Consider the following 20,605-nt stretch of genomic DNA (forward strand, 5'->3'; position numbering starts at 1 on the left):
TCCCCTGTCACACCAACCCTCTGCATTTCCTCCGTCACTACATTCACAGATCTTTTCTGTGGTCACCTTCTTTGCCAGATCCATCTTCAACACTATCCTTCCTCTGTAAATGTCCAAAAAATCTTAGCCTTGTGCCTCTAACTTTGTCTCCAGTGCTGTCCCTCTAATCTTGTCCATCTTCACTTATTTTTGTTGTTGCTACCATCCCCAAACAATACATGATAGCAGGTTACTACCATCTTGTAAACCTTCTCTTTCGCTCTTGCTGCTATCCTTCTGTCATAAAGCATCCCTGACACTCCTCTCCACCCAACTCTGATCTTAAAACTGCAATCATAATCCAAAATATACTTTTACTCAATCAATCAATCAATCAATCAATCAATCAATCAATCAATCAATCAATCTATCTATCTATCTATCTATCTATCTATCTATCTATCTATCTATCTATCTATCTATCTATCTATCTATAACAACCAACTTAACCATGTGTTACAATTATGGCCTTTTGGGTTTTGTTATTAAGTGTAATCTCTAATCATTACACCTAAATTGTGTGTTACACCATATTCCTCCAGCATGGTGTTGCTTAAACAGTCAATATTAGTAATTTAAATCAAATGTGATGGCTGTACATGTATTTGACAGACATTTTATTTATCAAAATATAAAGTATATTGTACAACAATGTAAAAAACTAAGAAAGATGTTAATATTTCCAACACACTCAAAATCATTTAAAAATCAAATTCAAAGGATTGTCATTTACCCCACAACCCAGATTGGATTGGAATAGAGTGGATGGATGGCATTTACAGAGCATGTGTGTGAGTAAATAGCAACAAATTCAGACTCTATTTCCAGTGACTTCATACAGGTCATGGATATGATAAAATTAGATCCAGTGTTACCTAAAGACGCTTTATGTGAAAAAACAAACAAACATCTGTTTAAAGCACAGTTTTATAATTGTACAGATAACTTTTATTTTTATTGAGTTTCCTGAGATACTTTATAATACCATAAAGTGTTTTAGCAGGTGGTGTCAGTATAATTTGTCACTCTGTGCACTTTGATTAGGGTTAATATGCAGATTCGAAATAAACTATTGTAAACTACTGCACATCCTGCAAATGTTTCGACTCTTAAAAATACTGCTGTTGGTGTTGTCATAGTCAGGCTCAATGCTGGGCAAAGTGTGGGATGCAGAGCGAGTCGACTTTAACTGAAATAGAAAAAGTATCCAAAAAATAAACAATAAACATGATATAATTAGATGGAACAAACTAATGCAAAAGCTGAAAACTGTGACAGAGAGAGACATAAAATCAGCTTCAGCAGACAAATTTTTCCAGTGACCCAAATGCTCTGCAGGCATCTCAAGAAAAAGGCTATCCAGAGGTTTCCCTTCTTAAACAATCGTATATTAAACAAACAAACAAACAACGTGCCAGATGAGGTGTGGCGATATAGCCAATGTTAGAGTACTTCCAAAGGAGAGGGCATGAAGTGTTTCTCATAGCCGGATGTAAACTGTTCTTCCTCTGATGAGTTACAGAAATCCCCTGTCTCCTCATAGGGATCATCCATTTTGTTGTACACCTCTCTTCCACCCTCCCTCTGATCATCTGGGCTCTCCATCTCCGAGGACTCATCTCCCACCACTGGCCCTGTTAATCCCTCAGAGTTCTTGGGCTGTGTCTCACTGACGGGAATGCAGATAAAGTCCAAGGACTCATTAAACTACAGAGAGAGAGAAAAAAGGATTTGAATAAATAAGGGAGCCTTTAGTTGCAAAGTGTATATAAGACTGGCAGAATTATGACATCATAGTGGAATAAAAAACAAAAACTAAACATGATATGGTCGTATACTAATGCAAAAGCTGCAAATCATGACAGAGTTAGACTACAGGCCATTACAAACCAAGCACACAAAATTCTGAATTTTTGTGATCTGAACTTGTCATCTAATGTATACAAACACCAAAAGTGATGCATTTTGGGAGAAAATCTGCCCTCAAAAAGCACACAGTGAAAAAAATGAAGTTGACATCAAGCAATCAGGATGTTTCTAAACTAGAAAAGTAAGAAACTGAGATCCTGGGTCCACCCAATTCTCACGAGAAGGAAGCAGCAGAGAGAATTTCCTGGTTTAATCCAGGACTTGAAGCTGTATCACAGCTGCTTGATGAGAAAGAGTACAGGGCTGTGGTCGACTCCTTTGTCACGTGGTGTGAGCAGAATCATCTGCAGCTCAACGTGGCAAAGACCAAGGAACTGATCGTGGACTTCAGGAAGACCAGGAAACACTTGACCCCTGTTTCAATCCAGGGGGTCAGTGTTGACATTGTGGAGGACTATAAATACCTTGGAGTACACATTGACAATAAACTGGACTGGGCTAAAAACACCACAGCACTTTACAGGAAGGGCCAGAGTCGTCTCTATTTTTTGAGGCGACTGAGGTCCTTCAACATCTGCCAGAAAATGCTGAGGATTTTCTATGAGTCTGTTGTGGCCAGTGCGATCCTCTATGCTGTTGCATGCTGGGGGAGCAGGCTGAGGGTCGCAGATGCCAACAGACTCAATAAACTGATCCGTAAGGCCAGCAATGTTGTGGGGATGGAGCTGGACTCCCTCAAGGTGGTGTCGGAGAGGCGGATGCTGTCCAAGATAAAGACAATGTTGGATAACACCTCCCACCCACTCCATGACATGCTGGTCAGTCACAGGAGCTCGTTCAGTGAGAGACTGAGATTACCGAAAAGCACCACTGAACGACACAGGAAACCATTCCTGCCTGTGGCCATCTCCCTGTACAACGCATCCACTTAACACACTGTTTGCTGCTACAGCTACACGTTTCTTTTCCAGCTATTTATTTATGAGTGACTTATGTATGTATGTATGTATATATATGTATATATTGTACTATTCTTAGTTAGCGTATTGTCTGTCTTGTCTTAATGTTGGCTTATAATGGAGCACTGTAACAAAAAATAATTTCCCCCAGGGATCAATAAAGTATTCTGATTCTGATTCTTTCGTACATATTCCAGGTTGTCAGCGGGGCAGTTTGAGCTCTTGCTGGCAGAGTTGGGAGCACATCCGATGACGCAAAGAAATAATTTCAGTGAGCTGACTGACCTGGACCAGTGCTTAGCTGTATGTCTGAGGTAAAATAGTATTACTTTACTATTTGTATACTGGCTCTTTTTAAATAAAGTCAATAAATAACAACAAAGAAAGAAAAAAATGAGAATAATGTCTCTGATCAGGTGTGAGGCTTTGATAAAACTTACTTCTAAAGGAGAGGGCATGAAGTGTTGCTCGTAACCAGACGTGAACTGTTCTTCCTCTGATGAGCTGCCACTCGTTTCCTCATCGGAATCAACCATTTTGCTGTAGGGCTCTTTTCCATATCTGCGGTCCAACCTTCCAGTCTCCTCTCGGACAGCATCCTCCCTCTGATCATCTTGTGAAAACTTGTCTCCTGTCACTGGTCCTACTAATCCATCAGGGTTTAAATTTGGGGACTTTATTTTTACAACTTCGAGCACAGAGATCTTGGGCTGTGGCTCACAGACGGGAATGCATATCCAGCCCAAAGGATCATTAAACTACAGAGAGACAGAAAAAACAAAAAACAATTTCTTGATTATCATTGAGCCAAGTTTATATATCAGTGACCTGTATGCATCAACTGGTATTGGTCTTGATTTAGCTTATTTTTTGTCATTAGTAGCCTTGGGATTGTTTTGGAGCCAGACCAGGACACCATGAGCTCCTCTGTATAGTAAATTATGCTCCAAACTGGGTCATGCAACAGGGCAATGATTCGAAGCAGAGCAGCAAATCTGCAACCAAATGGCTATAAAAGGAAAGACTCAGCATGTTGCAGTGGCTAAACCTGATTGAAATGCTTTGGTGGGAACTTAAGACATCTGCGTTTAAAAAAAAATTCCCACAAACCTCAACCAACTGAAGCGACGTTCCCCCACAACACTGTGAGATGCTGATAGCCATACAGGAAACAATCAGTTTAAGTTGTTGCTAAATGTGGCTCTACAAGCTGCTGAATGATGATGTCTACTTAGTTTTCCATGGGATTGCATACAGTCCTGTGACAACTTTCTTTTTCACATCACAGAATGACTGCTGTTGTTTCTGTAATACAGATCTATAAAGAGCCATTTTGTTAATTACTTACAATACCAGAAAGTATCTTTTAAAGGATTTTTGAAACCATTATTAAAGTTGTTTTTTTATATAACTTAAGGCTTTTACTATAACAAATACAGTAAAAAAAATTAAGACTTTTAGGAGTCTATAGAAACCTCGCAGTTACGTTTCATTCAGTCTAACCTGATGCTTCATCTGTTTAAAGATGTGACTGTTGCGGGGATCAGGCACTTTCTCATAGGTGCACGAAGATATCAGTGGACATGCTTTGATTGGTCCTGGACAAACGCTGCCAGAGACAAGACAGTAAACAGCAAATATGTTAGACTGGGAGATCACCTCATAAAAAAGTAGAAGTAACTATGTTCATAAAGACAAAACTGGAGGGAGTTTGAATTTAATATGTTTTGTGTCCTTGGTATACTGTGATATTTTTTTTTACTATATTTCTCATGTTATTCAACATTTATTCAGAATATAAAAGTATTTGTTAAAAGTACGTAACACAATTGTGATGTGCTTCAAATATAATGTCAGAGATAAGTTTAAGATGAGCGTCTCACCTGAGTAAAATACAACACACACAAAGGAGCACAACAACAGACAGAACTGGTATCAATAACCCTAAAAAAAGAGGGAGAAGCGATCATTGTGAGAGAAATAATAAATAGTTCATATCTTATAACACTGCACAATCCATTACACCCTAAGTTAGTTACATCCAGCAAGAAAAATAAAGAAAAATCAACAACAACTTCAAACATAACGTCAAACCCATCCTACCTACCATACATATCTTGCTGGTGGTTTATTTTGAATGTTTCAGTGGCATTCGCTTCACGTCCAAATTCAGTAATAGCTCTCATCCACACCTCATAGTCGCCTGGACTGAGATCACGGAGCGTGAAGGTCTGATGATCATTGGAAGCATTTACATTGAACACTGAAAGAGAGAAAATGTCTGGAGTGAGGTTACGTGTGTAATCAAAGTTATTGAGTCTTTATTTATCAAATATGTCAGAGCAGGAAGTCACTAATCAGGTGTTAATCATTAATAATGCACGTATGTCAGACAGATGAAATTAGTAGGATTATACTACTGTAAAATCATCACCTATGATGAAATGACTAAAGCACAAAGGCATTAGGCTACTATGATTACAAAAATAAAGAAAAACACTGAAAGTAAACTAAGAACTCTAAACTATAATCAAAAACTGAAAATTCTAATTATTAGACCAGAGTTTATATTCCAAAAAATCCTAAATCAGAGGTCCAATACTACAAACCACGGCACATTCCTGTCATGCGTTCATGCTGCGGGTGTCAATAAAGTTGGGCTGTGAAAGTTCTTGCAAATATGGCAGAAAAGAAGTGAGGCAGTGGTAAGTTGCCATTGCTTGCTTGAAAAGGTGGGCTGGGACACAGTTCATCTGGACTCGAGCACAGTGCAAATCTAGTAGCATTCCTATCTGCACCCCACACCTGCCCCCATAAAAATCACTGGGTTCAGTAGTACAGGGTGGGCCATTTAAATGGATACATCGTAATAACATGGGAATGGTTGGTGATATTAAAGTCCTGCTTGTGGTACATTAGTATATGTGAGGGGGCAAACTCCTTAAGATGGGTGGTGACCATGGTGGCCATTTAGAAGTCGGCCATCTTGGATACTACTTTTGTTTTTTCAATAGGAAGAGGGCCATGTGACACATCAAACTTATTGGTAATGTCACAAGAAAAATGGTGTGCTTGGTTTCAACGTAACTTTATTCTTTCATGAGTTATTTGCAAGTTTCTCTTTGCCATTGACATGTCAAAGAGGTTAACACATGAGGAGCGGATCGAAATTGTGTTCAAACTGGTTCAGTGTTGGATTTGCCAAAATGTGGACGCAAGAAAACTGTCACTAATGAAGAAACATCAGTGGCTGTCCTAGCTTCATTCAGCAAGAGCCCACAGCGTAGCACTCGCCGCATGTCACTGGAGAGTGGCATTAGTCGAACATCCCTTCGGCGGATATTAGCTACTCACAAATGGCACCCTTACAAACTCCAGCTACTGCAGCATCTCAACGAGGATGACCCAGATCGGCGCACAGAATTTGCAGAATGGGCAAAACAAAAATTGGAACAGGACCCTCAGTTCATGCAGAAGATTTTGTTCAGTGATGAGGCCAACTTTTATGTGAATGGTGAAGTTAACTAACAAAACCACCGCTATTGGTCTGACACTAACCCACATTGGATGGATCCCTCCAAGACTGTTGGAACAACAAAAGTGATGGTTTGGTGTGGTATATGGGGTACAACGATAGTGGGTCCATTCTTCATCAATGGAGACCTCAAGGCCACTGGATATTTGAAACTGCTACATGATGATGTGCTTCCCTCTTTATGCACTGAAGCTGGCACATTCCCTGAGTTTTTTCAGCAAGATGGTGCACCACCACATTATGGGTGCCACAAAATGCACAGAATCATGAGCTCCTTGGGTTCTGCAAAAGCTTTATCTAAGAGTAAAAAAGTATTTGTGACGCTAAAGGAAACTTCAGTGAATTAGCCCAGACAGTTAAACGCAATGTGAGTGCAAGCCTGCAGGGGAGAGGGGATGGAGGGAAGTTCTTCTCGAGTATGGTACATGTCAATTGAACCTATCGTTCACACCCTAAGACAATGTACAGTCAGAAGCACAATCCAAGTGGCTGGGATACAGTGCAGGAACATCTGGGTCACGTAAGTATTAGTCCACATGTCTCAGTGGGACACACCTCTGAAAGTGGAACAACAGGGCTAAGGTCTTGTGGGACTTCCAACAGCTGTTGGCCAACCAACCAGACACTGTGGTGGTTGACAAGCATCAGGGGACTGCAGCTGTGATAGATGACGTGATCCCAGCTGATAGCAATGCTAGAAAAAAGAAAAGGAGCACAAGACGACTGCTATGTACTAGTGGCTGAAGGAATAGGCGTGGAAGTCCAAAGTGGACCCAGTGGTTGTTGGGACCGTTAGGGGGTGTAAACTGAGAGAGTGGCCTTAGCAGATTCGGGGAATGTCCTGGGAAGAGTTAAGATACTGTGCGGAGCCCTCAAAATCCCAGACCTCTGGTACAAGACCTGAGCTTAAGGCAGAAATAATACATCAGGAACACATTTAAAACACAAAGCCAAGTCCTATATTATGCTATATAGGACTAATTCTGAGATGTTTGATAAATACAACCCAGAAAAATCTTTATCCTGTTTTCTGTCTTTTTTCCCTTCATATGTAATGTGCTTTATATTTTAAGCATGCATGCTATCTTCTTTACTAACTATGAACAGTTAGCTTTGCAAAAATCAGCCAGAAATAACTGAACTGTAACATAGTTTGCTGCTATATACCTTTTTGCGTATCCAACCATTTGTATCCAATTTCGTAGCACCAGATCCGGGCAGTCTGCTCGGAGAGAGGAATGGCTTTCCAGTGAAGAGTCACCTCAGTCTCAGTGAGAGTTTCCACCTTAAATGACGGCACTGCTAACAGAGCTGATTAAGAAAAAAAGAAAACAATTATTATGATGAGAGAAAAGAGGCTACAGTGGCCTGAAACCATCAAAGGAACAAAGCAGAGAGCGCCACCTTTCTGACGAGAATATCCAATCTCTGTGAAGAGATGGAGGACTTCCTTGCGGTTCAATACCTTGAACACCGACACTTGGTATGCTTTGTACTCCTGAAACTGACCTGTAGGTGGAGACATACAACACACAACAGGGTTCAAAATGCAATCAACAGTTATCATAACAACAACAACTCTTTTAATTAATGAGGTTTGACACATTACAGACCTTTAAAAAATGTTCCGTTCTGGCTTTTTTTCACTCTTATCCAGTCAAACTCTCGGCCAGGTGGAGATCCTGCCTGTTTATATTGCACCACGTATTCTTCTAGCTCGGAGACGTCAGACGGTGGGTCCCAGGACACGCTGAGGTTCTCTTTATTCATCTCGAGGTTAACTTTTAGAACATTTTCTTCTTTACCTTAACAAGAGACCAGTGCTTAAGGTTAAATGTATCCCCTATCGGAGATGGTTAGATGCCGCTAGGGGCTTCAAAGCGTCCTGTAGTTTTTATGAAAGTCTGCACAGTCTCTTACCTGTTGTTGATATAGTCAGAAACGATTCCTTTGTGGCACCTTTAGAACTGTAGGCGATTATGCTGACTGATGACACATCCTTCAGAGTGGCGTTGAGGAACCATTTTGTGGTACCGTTGCTGCACAATTGCTCCACAATTTCATGCACGTACTGCCTGTTTGGCTCGGCCGTGGACATCTGCAATTTAGAGCCGTTGCTGTAGGAAACTGTGAGGTTATATCCACGAATGAACCCACGTGCCTGAGAATCAGAGAGACTCTGGAGGGAATGGAGAAAAGGCGAGGAGAGTGAGGGATGAGTTGGCTCGTGGTGAGACAGAGTGAGCGAGTTAGTTCTCAGCCTACCTTCCAAGTCAGAAAACAGTCAGAGCTTAGAGGGGAAATACCGCAGTCCCTCCATAAATCCACTTCTCCAACAGGGTCTGAGTGGCATTGCAAGAAAGAGACAAAGCCAGGGAGATAAGGCAACATTTTCCTTCTAGCTGCACGAAAGACATGCCACTAAAACAGCTAAGAGAACAGTTACAGTTTAATGCAAAACTACAGTAATCAGCTACAATTCAAGTGGCTTCCCAATTCTGATGTAATATGTGAAAGAATGTTAAAGAGGTTTTTTTTAACAAAAAAACAAAAAAACCCAGAGAAACATGAACCTTTTTTGAATTGTTCTTAAATGCTAAACTTGGGAAAGTGATGCAATCCTTGTGACATTTCTTAGGTTCCACTAAAGGTGCCATAAAGATCTAAGTTATTATTATTATTATTATTTTTATCATCATTATTATTACTCCAAATGAGGACTCTCACCTGACTCTGAGCTCCTAACGCTATGGATCTTACTCCAGTCGCTCATTAATCCTGTACCACAGCCACAACGAACTTGGAATTCATAAACCGTATAAAGGTCCGGTTCCTCCACTGCGTAGGTGCTATGTACTTCATCCTCAAACTGCACAAGAGGAAAAAAACAAGCTTGAGCATAATTTCACTGGATGACACTTTTGTCTCTCAAACTATACAATTTAACTTGCCTAATAAGCTTTTTTAAGGACTTTATTTCATGTATTCATTTGTTAATGGGGAAGAAAACCCCTAAACGCACTACACCTTTGGCCAGTCTGTTTCTCCCTTAGTCCGATATCGAATGTCACAGTGTCCAGAAGACTCTATGCAGGAAGTGTTCCACAAAAACTCCAACGGTTCCGGTTCGGCTGTAATGTCTTTAGGTGGGGGTGGCTTGGCTAGCAGTGAAAAAAAAAGTTTCATCTTTAATATTACTTAAATGAAAATCAATCATTTGAAGATAAACATCAAAAAATTTTCGGTATTAGGAACTGATCATTATTACTGCCGTTTGTGGTGGCGTTTGTATTTGTGGGACTGACTCACTGATTCCTTCGACGTTAAAGACGACCGGCTGAGATTTGTTGGAGCCATTCTGGTTAACGGCCTCGACCCAAACCCGAAGTTCTCCTCCACCGGAGAAGTCCTCTCGAGGAATGCGACCGTCTAAACTGGTCCCACCTTTCACATGGCTGTCGCTGAAAGAAAAGACCAGACGAGACATGACACCAGGAGAAGTTCAAGACAAATTCAGGGGGCATTTCTTATTGTTTACAGCTGTAAAAAATGGGTTTTATTTACTGGTTATGAGCTGGCTCCCAGTGCAGGGTGTAGTTAGTGGGGATCTTAGGGTCTGACTTTGGATCCCAGGTGCACTGTATGTCCACATGGCAGCTTGTCTCGTCACATGGTCTAAAGCACTCAAGATCAGAGGGAGGAGCTGGCGGATCTGAAAAAACACAAAGGACAAACACAAGTCATCGTTACCAATCTGGGTTTTGTTTGTAGTTTTTCTTCCTGTTTTATTTTCAGACCCACTTTCATTATGTTTTATGTTTCACGTGAGTTCATATCTGCTTTTTTGTTTCACCCGCTTCCCTTTGTGTGTTTAGGATGCTTTTGTTCTTGCCCGTGAGAGATAGAAGGAGGATATCCCTCCTTTGAGCTCCAAAGAGGAGAAGTCCAAAGAGGCAAACCTCTCACTGTTCTCTTCCTCCCATTAATGCTTCCTCACTCCTACTGTTTCCTCTGTCTTTCCTCTTCCTTTTCCCCATTCCTTCCTTTTCCATATTCCTTTTCCTCATGTTTGTCTCTTGCTCAATAAAAACAGTTCTTAGTTTGTACACCCTGAACTCCTTTCTCTACGTCTTCCTCTCGTGTTCCATCAGGCCAAGATGCAAGTAAAGGTGATGAGAAAAAGGCATGCTCACTCATATACAGTCATTTTACAGTGAAATCAAGCCCACACACCTACAAATAATGATTTAGAAAGTGTCTCTGTAATAAACTAAATACATGGTTTTTCTGACAGCTGTCTAGTTTGCATTAGATTATGATTTGAAGTTCCGCTTTCCATTAAAGACAGCTGCTGCATTATTAGCCTATGCCCATCCGCTGAACCATGATTCCACACCCTCCCAAATCTGTCAACACAAAGTAGGGGGGACACGTGGGCAGACGATCTTTCAAGGCACAGGCATAGAGTCCATGGGGCACTCAGGGAACACATCGCCCCAATGAAAGAAGCAGAGGGATTACTCCTATAAACCTCAGAGGCAGGTCTTTTTCCAACAGTGGGACTTTTTTTAAATTAAAAAAAAACTATATCAGATATGAGTTTGTACAGTTTATACATGAAATCTTTTGTGCCAATTTAGTGAATGTCTATGTTGTGCACACACATCCCATGGAGGAGCCACGAAATAAGATGAAGAGAAGGTTTGGTGTCAGTATTTTTTTTTTTTTTTTAACTCACGCAGCTTTCAGCGACTTTCTCGCCACAGCACGTAGTTCCTAATGTTTTGAGTTGGCAGAGTCATCACACACCAAAGGGATCTGTGTCTTCGGCTGGACTTGAACTGTTAACCTTTTGCTTGCCAAGCAAACGTTTTAACCACTACACTAAAGACGCCAAAAGCATCAGTCCCAGCAGACAGGCCCAGGTAGTCCCACTGTGGGCAGGTCTGGGTGAACCGTGGGAAGGTGTAGGAACGGTAAAGCCACACTTAGTCCACATGAACCCGTAAGGGGGTGGGTGGGGCTTATACCGACAAGGCAGGGAGAACATTACATTGCATTTCAGATTACTTTAGCTGACTGCCAACTGTGGGCTGCCAAACAGGGGTCATGTTTATAAGGATTACGATCCACTTTTTAAGCCCAGGTTTAGAAGTACTGTTGCTACTTGGATAACTGACAAGGAAATTCTCTATAACCACAGGCTTTGTGAAAAGTTCTGAATGTGCAGAAAGTCTTGAACATGAGGTGAATATGAGCAGAAACACATATTTCTAATATTGAATAACATAATTAATCCCTGACATGAAGGGGTGACATATTTAAGCATTTTATACTCTGATTTTCTGCGGATCTGAACTAAACACTAAAGAGGACAGAAAATAAAATACATTTGTATCCATGTTGAGCCCTCAGTGTCAGGGATAATATTAGAACAGCGGCCCCCAACCTTTTTTGCGCCATTGACCGGTTTATGTCCGACAATACTTTCACGGACCGTTCTTTATGGTGTTTTGGATAAATACAACAAAATAAAACCAGCACCGGTACCAAAAAAAGAAGATTTATTCATAACACACAGGAAAAGACCCAGGGAAACCGAGTTAACGATAAAAACGATAAAAAACAACGCTAAAAACCGATAAAAACTCTGGAAACCATAAATTTTACACCCGAGCCTCAACTCTCGTGGCCCGGTACCAAACGACCGTGGCCCGAGGGTTGGGGACCGCTGTACTAGCTGACAAAGGTCAAAAGTCTGTTTCAATTATAAACTCAGAGGCCACTTGATTAGTTAAACTGTTACATGCTTCTTGTTAACACAAACATCAAATCACATAGAAAATCAGCATCCTCTGATCCGGGATGACCGGATGCTAATGCTCAGTTCAAACTGAGCATTAGCATGAAGGAGAAATGTTATTGCAGTGACTTTCAATGTGGCTGTTGGTGCCAGATGGGCTGGTGTGGCTGTTTGTCAAACTGCCATGCCTGTCATCTAAGAATAGGAAACTGAGGTCAAAATTCACACAGGCTTACCAGAATTGGGTAATAGAGGAGTTTCTGCTTCCTCATTCAGATGGCAGGCTCAGAATTTGGCATACAAAAGCATGGATTCATCCAGGGTTGTATCAACAGTTCAGGTTGCTGGTTGTGTAATAATGTGGGGAAAATTCTCTTAGCAGTCTTTGGGCCAGCCTACCTGAGTATTGTTTCTGCCCATCCCTTTATGACTACAGTGTACCCAGAGTCAGGTGGTTGCTTCCAGCACGATAAAACACCACATCACAAACCTCAGATTGGTTTCCTGAACATGACAAATAGTTCACTACACTCAAATGACCTCCACAGTCACCAGATCTGAATCTGGATGTGCGACAGACAAATCTGCAGCCATTGTAGCAATATGGACAAAATCTGTGAGGAATGTTTCCGGCAACTTGTTGAATCTTTGCAAGAAGAATAAAGGCAGACTTTGATCCAACCCACTACTAGCAAGGTGTGCTTAACGAAGTGGCAGGTGAGGTCCACTCAGTGCCTGATTTGTGTGTTTTCCATTACTTTAACTAGATCTTTTTAACATAAAGTGATGTAGAAAAGTATCAAACATTTCTAAAAATACGAACAAAGTACAGGAAATTCGGCCAGTGATGCACAAAATCTTTCCCAGATGTGTTCCACAACTTGTCCTTTCAATACTGCTCAACCAAAAACCTACGCTGATGCAACACAGCAGCACGCTGAATATAAAAACTCCCAGCTCACAGAATGCAGGAAGACAGAGGAGAGATGAAGTACAGAAAAAATAAACTGCAATGAGTTCCCACCTCGTTGTCCATCTAATCAGCCTGCACTCATCCACTTCAAGATCCCACATTACTTAAACCACACACTGTTCCTACCCAACATGCACTCTCCCTTCTCCAAAATCCAGCCTTAGCTCCCTTCTCTAGTCACTTTCTGGCAGTTCTGTCAAACCTCTCTCTCTTGCTACACCAGTCACCTTCACTGCTGCTAAAACCCAAACACACTAACAGCACGAGTATTTATTTAATATATTTAATGTGGTTCTGCGTCTTGCTAGTGGGGGCTAATTTATCTTTTTATAACAGCTTTACTGTTAAAAAGCTCCAGATGTGTTTTAAATCAGCTCCTTTGTCTCATTTCCTAGGAAATAAAACCAATGAAACAAAAGACAAAGAAAGGAAAGTGACAAAACGTCTGCAATAAAACTATATTTGGTAATATCCCCACGAGTCACAGTAAAGCAAACTGACCCTGTGTGACAGACTGCCAAGCTACAATGACTCACAAACTCAGACACATGTAATGAGTGAAGAAATAAGAGTGAACACGACTGATTTACCGTCAGTTCCAACCATATTCTCCACATTTATTATCATTTAATAAGATTGCATAAGTTAAGGCTTTTAGCAAAGGTGACTATAATTGTTATAAAATGATACAGGAAGTGAGAGATGATGAAGAAAAGGGGGAGAAAGCAATAGATCTAACACTGTTCTCAACCACAAGAAAAAAAATGTGCGCGCATCCGTCTATCTGTGCGCACACACACACGCATACCTTTGATTTTACTCATCGCAAGATTGCCACCTTTACACGTTTCTTGTAAGCCTCTACACTTTTAGCAGTAACCCATTCAATATATGCCGACTACTGCAGGAAAGCAGATTGCAGAACAGGAAATGAGCAGTTTGTGCAGTTTGGATCCAAAACAAGTGTAGTCTAGTCAATTATGACCACTTCTCTTTAAAAACAGCACAAACAATGAGGAAAGACTGATAGGTGTGATAGATGGGCCACCAAATAAATAAATAGTGAGAATAAATAGTAAAAATGTGTTGAGATTGATGTAGTGTCCTCAGCTTCAGGAAAATGTGATGCACATAAAGCTCCCAACTAACATTTTCTGTTATTGTACAGGTCAGTCCTTTACTAAGAACTAAAATACTCATTCATTTATGGATAGCATTTGCATGTGCCTAGTTGAAAAGTGGAAAATAATGTGAAAATTAAGCTTTAATATACTTGGTCTGCTCTTGGTTAGTCTGCAACCATTCCCTTGTACTGTGCAAAAGTCTTGAGCTACCCTCTTTTCTTTGTATGTTGCATCTGGGGAGCCAGACTGTTTTGTAACCTTTGAAAGTGGTCTAGTTCTCTTGGAACATGTTTCTTTCTTTGGTTGTTTGTTCCTTTTTTCACTCAGGAATGTCCACACACTATTTTTAGGGCCACTTAACACTGACCAAAGAATCATTCAAGCATAAAAAGGGATCAAAGTCAAAGGACGAACCAGTGTTGTGCCTACATAAAACACAGAACTGAGCAAAAACCCATTTTTTATTGTATTTAGCCACTTTTTTACAAGCAGCCTGTCTAATAAACAAATAATTTGCTTGTATTTCTTTAGTTAAATCTAAGAAAAATATCAAATATAACCTAGTTTGACAGGCATAAAATAGGATTTTTGTAAGATGATTCCAAAAGAGCTTTTAGCTGAAAACATGGCATATTTAGGCATAGTGTGCAGTGTGTCCTAAAACAAATTTGAGGAAGCTACAGCTACAAAACTACAAAAGAAGAACTGTCAAGCCTAAAAAACTCTCTACAGCAGACGGACACTACTGGAAACTCACGTTCTCAAAAACAGGAAAAAATGTGACCAGAACAAACAAAATGACCTGAGAGATGCATCTGACCCTTCAGGTGATTCATCTACTGTTCACTGAAGCATTATCAGAAATGGTCTCAGTGGAAGAATGGCTGAAAATTCTCAATAAGGGTGAAACAGGGAGAAAAAGCTGAGGGATGCCAAATTACACCAGAACTGGACTGAAAATCAGTGGGAATGATGGGGTGATGATTCTAATCTTAAAATGTATAGAGAAGGTCAGGACAGCGGTACCACAGTGAGTGTCTACAAGTTTAAGTTTACGATTTTAAACCAAAGTATTACTAAACAAAGAAAGCAGTACAAAGAAGGAATTTCTAAAGCATTAGAGAACAGGAAAAACAAATCATTTAGGGGTTATGATAAAGCAAAACCTCTCAAAGTACAGAATTAATCAAATAATCAGTAAACATGACTGTAAAGAAAACAGCACTGCAGATAGCATGGCATTTAAGTGGGTTAGTGTAACAGGGTGTTAAAGTGTTGTGGTTATTACAGTTGATAAAGTTGTGGGGTACAAGGCGACAACACTTCCCTTTGAATGCAGGCGCAAGTACTTTTTATGAGTATTTGTGCACAAGCGCTTTTGAACAGGCCTACCTGCTGCAGCAGCAGAGACACTGGTCACCAAGATGGACAGAAGCCACCTTGTTATAGGTCTGGCCATCACATTTAGACAAGGGCATCTAGTGCCTGCGAAAAGCCCAAATTCATCAGGAACTCTCACATACAAAATAACAACAACAACAATAATAATCAATCACAAGACATAGTCAAAAACTCTGTTGGTCTTACAGAAAGAGTTCACGCATTGACCTGTAGCTGCAACATGTGGGGTAACTACATCCGTATCACAAATACAACATCTGGCATAAATAGCCCAACTGCATACAGACTGACAGTTTCAGACTTCCTCTTGGGTGCAGTGGAGCGTAAAGTCATTTGGTGATTAACAAAAATAGGCGTATTGCCAGATAGGAGGGAGCAGCTTTGTGATAAGTACCGAATTACCAGACACTCGGCATTTTATTTAGTCTCAAATTCTATTAAACCTTAATTATGATCTCTTTTTTTTCTAAGTAAATATTAAGTATTATTAGGGTACAAATGATTTACCTCCGGGTGAGACACGCTGAGATGTGAGCCGCCCATGCTCTGCAGGAACACGCAGCTTTTGTTTTAACTGAGAAACTTGCTGTGAAGTTCAGAAATGTCTCCTCTCCGCAGTTACCGATTCGCTCCACCCAGTTGCTGGAATTGCCAGTGACGTCAACTCACCCGCGCGTGCTCGCCGGCAGCTAGTCGTGTCAGTTCTTCCCACACACTAACTCGCTGCAGGTCCCGAAACGTGTCTGTCGTAGCTGCCCTGTATTTTTTATTTTTTTGTTTTTTAATTACGCAAACGCTTTTCATAAGTTCAAGAAAAGAAAGAGAGATATCACGTGACAAAAAGTAGCGTAAGATATTTAGGTTACTGAACTTTGAGGTAGTTTTGTTTTGAATTTCTGCTGCTCAAACGTGAGCACGTGTATGAAAGTGTCTAATTAAAATGACAGCTACTAACCTGAGTGTATAAAGCATTTTGGGCTTATATAAACTTTTGAACACACCATAATTCCCTCTGTTTTAGAGTCTGTTACCTGTTTTAAGAAACACGTTAGTGTCTGCTTGTTTCCTTTTTAAAAGAATATCCTGAAGGTTGTTTGCAACCTTTAAAAATCATTATAGGAAAGTTCTCTAAACGTATTCATGTGAAATCTATGTGTCCTAATGGTCATTTGAATTAAAAAATATATACACTAGCCATTTTATTACAAATCTGTATGAAGTGGATGGTAAGTGTGTTTGTGATAGAGCAGTAGAATAGTAATATCAGTTTGCTAAAGCTAAACTGTTAGCTAATATAACATTAGACCAACTAAAAAAATATGTGGCACATAAAACACAAATCACAGTAACATGTGTTAACCTGCATCAGAGGCTCTTCGTGCATGCATTTCCAGAGGGTATATTTACATGACATGAGATATTGTTCTTTTTTGTGACCCCTTGTGAACTTGTTGACCTAGATAAATAGCATCAGTGATCAAAGCTAAAAAAAAAACAAAACCCCAAAGCTAACTAAACTAAACCTAATACTGAAACTAATAAATAGTAAACTGAAACTAAACAGACATTAAAACCTAAACTGAAAGCAGCATATCAACTGTGGAAACCGACTCTGCAAATATAATTTCCCCCAAGTAAAAGTCATTTTTATGCTGCAGTGACTTAAGTATCGTACATTTTAATGTTTGCCCCCCTTCCACCAATTACAGCATGTTTTTAAGGAAGTGGAAATGCCTCAAAAGCTAAGTAGGCCACAGCAGCATATTTCATGGGAAGCAAAGCTGCTGTGTAAGCATTGGGGACTGAGGTAAAAATACACATCTACCTGTCACTTTATGTTTGTTATAACACAGATTGTAATGAATTTTCCATTCATTTATCCCTCCGTGTCATGTGACGAGTGTGTTTGTTAGTTTTTTAATGAACTTGTTCTCAAATGATTTTAGCAAAGCATTTTATTCCCTTGAGCTCTCATCAGTTGCAGCAGAGAAAGTTACTGGTAATGTAAAAAGAAAACAAGCAAAGACGTCATAAAACAAACGTGTCTCTTTATATATCATACTGGCCACATAAAGATTTACTTGATACTGAAAATTAAAGACATTAAACAGACTTTACTGAACAGACACACGCAGGATATAAAATTCACAAAAAAGTGAATAAAGAAGAGTGCGTGTGCATATGTGTGTCTCTGTTTGTTTATTAAGGTGTACAACATGCCTGGCAGCCAGCGCGCTCAGATTGCATATATCGACCCTCAGCAGAGAGAGCTGATCTCGCTCTTGCTGCAGCCCCACTTGCAGCAGGCGTTGGAGAGACCCACCACCACATCGCGGCCTTTGCGGTCAGCTTTGCGAAGCGCCTCCAGTATCTCTTCGGTGATGAATGAACGGGTGGAGCGGCTGAACGCTCCCTCCTGGTTGTCTCTGGATGCAGAGCTTGGATCTGTGTTTCTCTGAAGGAGACTCTCCACCGCAAAATTGTGATTCAAGCCCTCTGAGAGTTCATCCTGAGGGGAGGTGAAGGGGTCCTCTGAAGCATCTGTGGGAGTAAAAACAATAAAGTATGAAGGAATGGGTTTCTCTTGCATCCAAGCAAAATATGTGCATTATTTGCATTTCATTATTGCTGGAGACGATACGATGGAAGGAGCGAGGGTGGGATGCCACTGGATTGTTGCCAAGTGTGCCTGGTGGGTTAGATGCTTAAATGTACATTTGGTGGTTTATAGCTTAGAATAGTAAGCGCACATCATTATAGTAAATGAAAACCAAGGCACTTTGATTCAGAATATCACATTTTCAGCCTTTCAGGGCTGAGAGCAATTACATTTTAAGCTGTAGTCATTTACTGAACAGTTCATACATTTTTTTGTAAGTAATAACATAATTCAGTGGATACACTCAAATTCAATCTTAAACAACAATACAGATAGATAGATAGATAGATAGATAGATAGATAGATAGATAGATAGATAGATAGATAGATAGATAGATAGATAGATAGATAGATAGATAGATAGATAGATAGATAGATAGATAGATGTGAAATGCAAAAGTCATAAAATTATAGTTAATAAGGTAAAAAAAAACAGACAAGAACAACAACTATAATAATACTACCATTAATTATAATAAAAAGCTAAAAATTAAGTAGGAGTCACTCGGTTTTTGTAATCTGATCATATGTAATCCATTGCTAGCTAACCAGCCATTCTAACCAGCCGGCCAGTCATTCTACACTTAAACTTACAGGTGATTTCCTTCCATCATTTCTCTGGATACCTCTGCATGATCACAAATGAGCAGAAAAAGACTAGTCTAAATTATTTACATAGTCATGGATGGCACATTGCACGTCTCTGCTCAGCTGAACACTCAAAGCGCTTTCTACTACAAGTGTCATTCACTCATTCATATAGAGCTTTTATCTATGCCTGAGTGCTTTCTGACATTCACACACTCCGACAGATGCAACGTGAGTTTCAGCATCTTGCCCAACAATACTTGAGACTGGAGGAGTCAGGAATCAATCCACTGGTAGAAAACCTGCTCTATCACCTGAGCCACAGCCACCTCGATTCACAAATAGAAATTTTAAAAGTGGTTGCAAAAGGTAAAAAATAAAGTGAAATATCACCGGGCTTACCTAAACTCCTGAGTGACCGTCTCCATCGTGAACCCCCGCAGGTGAAGATGACTGCCCGGATGAACTCGCGGCCACAGAGCTTCACCCCATACGCTGGGTCATCCATGGGCTGAACGCCAGCCACAAGCAGACACACAGCCAGCACCACAGCTTTCCACATAGTCGCGAGGCAAGAAGTGGGAGGAGAATATTTGGTTTAACTCGCTCTTTGCATAAGCAATGACTTTTTAGATGACCCAGGCGCGCTTTATAAAGGTGTTTGAACCCCTGAAAAGGAGGAGATGCATACTGCGCATGTAGGCCTCCTCTGAGAGAAGAACAGATCTGAACAGGAGATACAGTGGGAGACCTTTATGGAGACAAAAAGAAGACCAAAGGTGGCATAGTTAATGAGTTTGTTAGAGGAATCTATAATCTAATAGTTTAGGCAAATGTTTGTCCCTCTATATAATAAAATGACCAGACCAGAAAACCCATATTGTGTACAGATCACTGACAATGACAAACACAATTAGACTGTTATAACAAGATTACTTGATTGCTGTTTGGTATACTAATTATAACCATTTTTATATACATATTGTATATCAAATGTGAAAAAAAGTTTACAAACACATGTATACATCTCCTTTAGCACTTAAAAAATACATATAGTGTTATTAATCAGTGTATAGCACATATTTGTGTAGTTTTCTGCACAGACCATTGGAAACTGAATGACTTTTACATGTTCAATTTTTTTTTCAAACAAATCCAATTTAATTCATATAAAACTGTATTATTAAAAAATAATGCCAACACACTGTAAAAAAATATGGTCCCTAAAGAATTAACATGTTAGTTCTGCCGACGCATGTGGCCTTTAATTGTCTTGATGACATTTAACAATATTACAGCCATACATTCAGGTTTTTGCAATCCTAGTTCATTACATCACCTTTGACACAGTTAACCTACGTAAAAATTCTTTATGTAGAACTTACCTTTTCTGCAGGAAATTACTCATCCTGTTAGCTCTTTGCCAAAAGGTGAATTGAAGAAGAGAGACTGGACCAGTGACATTTCCAAAGTCTGATAACGCAGAAGTCTTATTATGAGTCAGAGACAAATAAAACACATTCTTATCTGTATATCCGCATAGCCAAAGGTCGCTCATTTAGGAAATTACAAAAGGGGTGCTGAATTTGTAATTAATGTGATGATACAAAGCTAACAAAATGACATTTTGGGAAGGTATCCACCATGACACTTGT

At 40.0% G+C, this 20,605-nt stretch overlaps 2 protein-coding genes across 2 annotated transcripts; both read right to left on the reverse strand.

Annotated features, from left to right (window-relative positions):
• Positions 1 to 639: 639 nt before the first annotated feature.
• On the reverse strand, positions 640 to 16,351 carry il12rb2l (interleukin 12 receptor, beta 2a, like). Its single transcript, XM_085270974.1, has 16 exons — positions 16,211 to 16,351; positions 15,695 to 15,787; positions 9,967 to 10,114; positions 9,712 to 9,863; positions 9,430 to 9,563; positions 9,130 to 9,271; positions 8,668 to 8,744; positions 8,323 to 8,581; positions 8,016 to 8,207; positions 7,807 to 7,911; positions 7,570 to 7,713; positions 4,975 to 5,130; positions 4,751 to 4,811; positions 4,371 to 4,476; positions 3,308 to 3,625; positions 640 to 1,746 (listed from the first exon to the last, which is right to left on the reverse strand). Exons 2-16 carry the CDS (start codon positions 15,759 to 15,761, stop codon positions 1,483 to 1,485), a joined length of 2,325 nt encoding a protein of 774 aa, XP_085127100.1. The 5' UTR covers positions 15,762 to 15,787; positions 16,211 to 16,351; the 3' UTR covers positions 640 to 1,482.
• Positions 16,352 to 17,640: 1,289 nt separating this feature from the next.
• Positions 17,641 to 20,422, reverse strand: rln3a (relaxin 3a). The gene is made up of 3 exons (XM_085272617.1): positions 20,336 to 20,422; positions 19,353 to 19,701; positions 17,641 to 18,244 (listed from the first exon to the last, which is right to left on the reverse strand). Exons 2-3 carry the CDS (start codon positions 19,510 to 19,512, stop codon positions 17,961 to 17,963), a joined length of 444 nt encoding a protein of 147 aa, XP_085128743.1. The 5' UTR covers positions 19,513 to 19,701; positions 20,336 to 20,422; the 3' UTR covers positions 17,641 to 17,960.
• Positions 20,423 to 20,605: the final 183 nt, after the last annotated feature.

Source organism: Mchenga conophoros, linkage group LG4 (genome assembly GCF_057382185.1).
Source record: "Mchenga conophoros isolate Kocher_MC1m ecotype Shallow Benthic linkage group LG4, M_conophoros_male_GT1.1, whole genome shotgun sequence".
Classification (NCBI taxonomy): domain Eukaryota; kingdom Metazoa; phylum Chordata; class Actinopteri; order Cichliformes; family Cichlidae; genus Mchenga; species Mchenga conophoros.